This window comes from Cannabis sativa, chromosome 5, assembly GCF_029168945.1.
Source record: "Cannabis sativa cultivar Pink pepper isolate KNU-18-1 chromosome 5, ASM2916894v1, whole genome shotgun sequence".
Classification (NCBI taxonomy): Eukaryota; Viridiplantae; Streptophyta; class Magnoliopsida; order Rosales; family Cannabaceae; genus Cannabis; species Cannabis sativa.
Genome location: NC_083605.1, coordinates 37,877,246 through 37,884,214, shown reverse-complemented (window position 1 = coordinate 37,884,214; position 6,969 = coordinate 37,877,246). Strand labels below are relative to the sequence as shown.

The 6,969-nt window shown below is 39.7% G+C and overlaps 1 protein-coding gene across 1 annotated transcript; it reads left to right on the top strand.

Annotated features, from left to right (window-relative positions):
• Window positions 1-217: 217 nt before the first annotated feature.
• Window positions 218-6,134, top strand: LOC133038328 (uncharacterized). The gene is made up of 6 exons (XM_061116445.1): window positions 218-356; window positions 861-982; window positions 1,103-1,291; window positions 1,517-1,761; window positions 1,900-1,972; window positions 6,069-6,134. Exons 1-6 carry the CDS (start codon window positions 218-220, stop codon window positions 6,132-6,134), a joined length of 834 nt encoding a protein of 277 aa, XP_060972428.1.
• The last annotated feature ends 835 nt before the right edge of the window (window positions 6,135-6,969 follow it).

Sequence of the window (6,969 nt, the reverse complement as noted above, 5' to 3'; positions counted from 1 at the left end):
TGCTGGTCCTGGTAGGGGTACTGATCCCGGTGACCGGAAGAAAAGACCTAGTGAATTATTAGCTGCAGGCCCAAATAAAAGGTTCCAGGGTAACCAAGGTTTCCGTCATGGTGGGAACGAAAACTGGCGGACTTCTCCTGAATGTCCGAGATGTAAAAGGCGCCACCAGGGCGAGTGTCAAGCCAGGGCCTGTTTCCACTGTGGGGTGGTGGGTCACATGAAGAGAAATTGTCCACAGCTGCTACGACTAGAGCAAAAGAAGAATGATACACCCGCTCCTGATCGAGTGTTTTCCCGGACTCAAGTTGAGGCTGATGCTGGTCCTTCCACTGTCACAGGTCAACTTTCTGTTGCTGGTACTTTATTGACTGTTCTAATTGATTCTGGTGCAACGCATTCTTATATTTCAAGTAGAATATTTGAAAAGTTGAATAGACCTGGTGATGTGCTTTCTAGAGGTTTCGGAACCTTGCTGCCTACTAAGGAGTTAGTTATCTCCAACAGGTGGGTTCGATCCCTTCCAATATTTGTGGAAGGAAGAGAGTTATCAGTTGATCTGATAGAATTGAATTTGGAGGATTTTGATGTTATTTTGGGGATGGATTGGCTTGTTAAATACAACGCCATTATTGATTGCAAGAGAAAAAAGGTGACTTTTCAGCCTAAGGGCGAGGACCCCTTTGTATTTGTGGGGAAGATGCAGGGATCCCGAATTCCCTTAATTTCAACACTTAAGGCAAGAGATTTGTTGTGTGAGGGGTGCATTGGTTTCTTAGCAAATGTTGTGGATATTGCCAGGGAACCACTAGCGGGACCGGAGCATGTCCTAGTGGTTCGAGAATTTTTGGATGTGTTTCTAGAGGAGTTACCGGGGTTACCACCAGAACGTGAAATTGATTTTGAGATTGATCTAATACCGGGGGTAGAGCCTGTATCGAAAGCTCCCTGCAGGATGGCACCTACAGAGTTGAAAGAGTTAAAAGTGCAATTACAGGGGATGATGGATTTAAAATTCACTAGACCTAGTACTTCACCTTGGGGTGCACCAGTTTTGTTCGTGAAAAAGAAAGATGGAACTTTACGAATGTGCATTGATTACCAGGAGTTAAACAAGTTGACATTGAAGAATAAGTACCCTTTGCCAAGGATAGATGATTTATTTGATCAGCTGCGTGGAAAGACCGTCTTCTCTAAGATCGATCTTCGGTCTGGTTCTCGCCAGCTGATGATTCGGGAAGAGGATATTCCCAAAATAGCTTTCCAGACCCGGTATGGCCACTATGAATTTCTAGTAATGTCCTTTGGATTAACAAATGCCCCAGCAGCGTTTATGGACCTGATGAACCGAGTGTTCAAAGACTTTCTGGATGATTTTGTTATTGTCTTTATTGATGATATTCTAATCTATTCAGACTCAAAAGAAACTCACGAAAGACATCTTCGAATTGTATTGCAACGTCTCAGGGAGCATAAGTTGTATGCCAAGTTTAAGAAATGTGAATTTTGGTTACCTCAGGTGAATTTTTTGGGACACATGGTAAGTAAAGATGGTATTTTAGTGGATCCAGTGAAGATTGAAGCGGTACGAGATTGGCGTCGACCTAAGTCAGCAACCAAAGTTAGAAGTTTCCTGGGATTGGGAGGATATTATAGAAGGTTTGTTGAGGGCTTTGCAAAGATTTCTACGCCCTTAACAGAGCTGACTCAAAAGAACTGCAAGTTCGTTTTGATTGATAAGTGTGAAAGTAGTTTCCAAGAACTGTAACAAAGGTTGATTCCTGCTCCTGTGTTAACCTTACCAAAGAGTGATGAAAAGTTTGTGATTTATTGTGATGCAGCCAAGTAAGGGTTAGGCTGTGTTCTTATGCAGTCAGAGAAAGTGATTGCTTATGCATCCAGGCAGTTGAAAGAGTATGAACAACGATATCCTACTCATGATATTGAATTAGCAGCCCTTGTTTCTGCATTGAAAGTTTGGCGTCACTATCTTTATGGTGAGAAGTGTGAGATTTATACTGATCACAAAAGCCTCAAGTACTTTTTCACTCAGAAGGATTCAAATATGAGGCAACAACGATGGTTAGAACTGGTCAAAGATTATGATTGTCAAATTCTCTACCACCCTGGAAAAGGAAATGTGGTAGCGGACGCTCTGAGTCAAAAAGGACCAGGGCAAGCTTGTGAACTAAAGAAAATTTCAGCAGAGCTGGCTGAGGATATGACTAGAGCGGGAATTGAATTTGTAATTGGAAAACTTGCCAACATTACCCTGCAATCTGATTTATTGGAAAGAATTAGAGCAGCTCAACAAAGTGATCTTGAGGTACAGGGGCATAAGGAGAAGTTAAAGGCCGGATTAGCAAAAGACTTTCCGTGTTTATCTCATGGGTTGTTGCGATACAAGAACAGAATTTGTTTACCGATTGACAAAGAAATCATACAGGAGATTCTTGATGAATCTCATACTACACCGTACTCCTTACACCCGGGAACAACCAAGATGTATCATGATGTGAAAGCTTTATACTGGTGGTCGGGTATGAAGAGGGATATTGTTCAATATGTGTGAAGATGCTTAACCTGTCAACAAATTAAAGCAGAGCACCAGAGGCCAGTAGGTTTGCTTCAACCTCTAAAGATTCCGGAATGGAAATGGGAAGACATCACCATGGATTTTGTAGTGGGATTGCCCAGAACAGTAGGGTATTATGATTCTATTTGGGTGATAGTTGATCGATATACGAAGTCTGCTCACTTTCTCCCGGTGAGGACAACGTATACAGTGGATCAATATGCTAATTTATATATCAAGGAGATAGTTCGGCTTCACGGTGCCCCAACGTCAATAGTTTCAGATCGAGATCCCAAATTTACATCCAAATTCTAGGTAAGCTTACAGCAAGCAATGGGTATTAAATTAAAATTTAGTACAGCTTTTTATCCTCAAAACGATGGTCAATCTGAGAGGACTATCCAGATACTTGAGGATATTTTAAGGGCATGTGTAATGGATTTTGAAGGTTCTTGAAACAAGTACCAACCTCTGATTGAGTTCTCTTATAACAATAGTTATCAGAGTACCATTGGCATGACTCCGTATCAGATGCTTTATGGAAGGAAATGTCTTTCACCTATTCACTGGGATGAAGCTGGCGAACGTAGGTATCTTCGACCTGAGGCTGTCCAAAGAACGAGTGAGGCTACTGAAAAGATACGAGCTCGTATGCTTGCTTCACAAAGTAGACAGAAAAGTTACGCAGATCCAAAGCGTAGAGATGTTAAATTCCAGATTGGGGATTTTGTTTTCCTTTGGGTATCCCTAATCAAAGGAATTTGAAGGTTCGGGAAGAAAGGAAAATTGAGTCCCAGGTTTATTGGTCCGTTTAAGATTCTTAAGAATGTAGGTCAGGTAGCTTATCGGTTGGCTCTACCTCTTGCCTTATCTGGGGTTCATAACATATTCCATGTCTCGATGCTTCAGAAATATGTATCTGATACAACTCATGTCTTAAGTTATGAAGACATTGAGCTTCAAACCGACCTGTCAAATGAAGAACAATCGGTGCAGATTTTGGACAGGAAAGAAGAGGAGCTGCGGAACAAGATTATTTCGCTAGTTAAAGTGCTGTGGCATAACAGCAAGGTTGAAGAAACGACTTGAGAGTTAGAGTCGCAGATGCGAGAGTTGTATCCCGAGCCTTTCAGGTAAATTCGAGGACGAAATTCCTATAAGGGGGGATAGTTGTAATGTCCCAGAAAATAAATAATATTTAAATAGATATATTTTATTAAATATGTAATTATTTTGGTAACGAAGATTATGATCTTGCTTAGGGTAATTATTGAGAATTTACAAAATGAAATAAATAGCGTAATTTATTACTTACGTAGATTATATTGGGATATGTGAGTACTAAGGATATCAATTTTGAAATAAAATATTTTTCGGGCCCAGCAATTGTGGAAATTTAGCGATGTGGTTAGTAATGTCACAACGTTAATGGAAGAATTATTTGAGAATATTCCAGATTAGGTTAGAATTTTATTAGAATGTCGGATTGATGGATTAGTAAAATTACCAAAATACCCTTAGGTTACTTTAGAGATTATTTAGCTTTGAGGGTAATTTAATTATTCTTTAAATAATTTATCTTTTATTCTTTTTTATTTTATTTAGGGGCTGTGATATTTTTTATAAAAAAGAAATAGAAAAGAAAGAAAAAGAAGAGAAATTTTATTATTTAACTTACTTGGAGGCTAAGTAACTTCTCCATCTTCAACTTCTCTCCTTCTCTCTCTCGTGCAAGCTTGAGCCAGCCATTAGGGGACTTCTTTTCTTCAGCAAACCTACCATTTCAGAGCTGAACTCAAACCCCAAGCAAACCTAGAACCTTGAGGTAAGTTCCTCCTCATGTTTTGGTGAATTCCTAGGTTTCTAAAGCTAGGTTTTTGTTAGTTTTGGTTAGTTTTCAGGGCTGTAGGGTTAGATGAGTTCTAAGCATGATTTCTTAGTTGAATTAGGTTTGTTTGTGCATGTTTTATTTGATTTCGTGGCTGTTGAGATTGTGTTGTGTTTGAAGAAACTAAAGGAATTGATTTTCTTTCACTTGAGCCTATGAATTTGAGTTAGAGATTGAACTATTGTAATTTGAAGCTTGGGATATGTTATGTTTATGTTATTATACTGTTCTGGAAAGTTTGGTTACGTTTGGTGGAGGTTGGATTGGGTTTTTGGGTGAAAAACCATAAATTTTCATGGCTGTCAGGAAAAAACGGCTGGCTGTTTTCAGGCACTTAGAAAAACAGCCGACCATTTTTCCCAGTAAGGGGAAATTTTGGGTTTTCTCCTCAAGTTCGATCTGATTCGGGGTGTCTTTCGGAATTAAATTCAGGGTGTTTTAGAGATGGTTAACCTAGCTCGATCCGGGGGAAAGTAGGGTGTGTTCGATTGTGTGAATTAGAGTCAGTTATCACAAATTTTATTAAGGGTTTTATTGAGTTTTCGTTGTAGTGACATAGGACCAGGATCGCCTAGCTTATTTTCCACTCGAGTCAGCCCGTACGCTTGAATTTAGAACTAAGGTAAGAAAAGTGGTAGCACCGTATATGGCTAATTATTAATGGTTGAATGGTTATGGCCCTGATTATTATCAAGAGTTTGATTAGATATTGTTGAGCATAGGTTATGACCTAGGGGTTGGAAACGGTTAATACCGTTACGAGTAATTACTCTTGAAACTACGGTTAGGTTTCTTACTTATCGTTTGCTTCATCGGGCAATGATAGTGACATATACAGCTCGTGGTTAACGAGTAGTAAAAGGAGTACTTTATAAAGTACCAAGATTGTGCTTTTATGATGTTATGTAAATGTGTAAGCATGTTGACATGAGATAGAGCTGATGGGTATTATCAGTTATTGTTTATTTCACTTTTCTTGTTGAGTCTCTGTGACTCACATGTGCTTTATGGTGCATGTAAGAGGAAAGCAAAGGTTGAGCAGCCATGAGCTCGAGGTCGTAGCTGCAATGTACTTATCAGTCGCAGTGTATCGGTCCAATGAAAAGCATGATTCGTTTTGATAGTATTTTGGGATTACAAAGTTTATATTGTAAAAGTACTAGTAAACTAGTTTGTACTATTTTGAAAACAAGGGGTCCCCATAGTTCTCATTACTTATCTTCTGCTATAAAGAAGTTTTAACATGCTTGATTTTAATTACAAAAAAAAATTTAATTACCCACACTTTTGGTATAATTATATAGTATCTATATATGAATTTTATGAAATCACACACGTGGCGTCCCTGGTTGATAGGGCCTTACATAGGGTATCACAAACCACCCCCACCGGAAGAAATCGAGGTCCTCGTCGATATATTTCTAATATAGCTCTGTACCTTGTATTCAAACTGCCACAAAGTCATAGCCTTTTCCCATGTAGCATCTGCCACATCTTCACCTTCACATTGAACCAATTACTTGATTCTCTAGTTCTTTTGACTGACTCCAAGAGTGTGATGATCGTGGATCTTTCACAACTTCTTCTCAAATTGTTTCCTCACACTAGGTAGAGCCCACGCCATCTGTTGCCTTCGTTCGTCTTTGTGCTCATGAAATTTCTTCTGGAAACTAACATGGAAAGTCGGATGTAGCTTGAAGCATTGCGGTAGCTTTAGTTTGTATGTTACAACCCCCACTTTCTGGACAATCTCGAAGGGACCATCATATTTCTAGACCAAGCCCTTGTGATATTGTTAATCAGTTATCTTCTTCCAAATCTCGGGAGTGAGTTTCAGCAACACTCGATCTCCAACAGAAAATTCCAAGTCTCTCCTATGCTTGTCTGCGTATTTCTTAATCCTCCATGAAGCTTTTCCCAGGCTGTCCCTGGCCAATTCCAGCAACTCAGTCCTTTCCCTCGCGAACTAGTATGTCGCTGGGCAGACACCTTGAGACTTCTATTTCGCCACCTCGTGTGGCGTCAGCGGTTGTCTTCTTAAGACAAGCTCTGCTAGACTCATTCCCGTTGTAGAAGATTGTTGAATGTTATAACAAAATCGGGCCACATCAAGCAGTTCAACCCAATTCCTCTGACTAGCAGTAACATAATGCCGCAAGTACTCTTCAAGCAACTTATTCATTCTCTCCGTCTATCCTCCAGTTTTGGGATGGTTTCTGTTGAAAACTTTGTGTCTGAACCAAGCATGTTGTACAATGTCATCCAAAACCTCTCCGTGAATTTGGAATCCTAATCACTTATGATGTCTTTGGGCAACCCAAAGTACTTGACAATATTTTTCATGATAAATTCTGCTGCCACATCTGCTGGACACGCATGAGGCGCAGGAATGAATATGTCGTATTTTGAGAATCGATCCACCACCACCAAGATAGACCGAAACCCCTTTACTTCTAGAAATCTCACAATAAAATCCATGCTTATTGACTACCATGGTTTCTCAAGGATT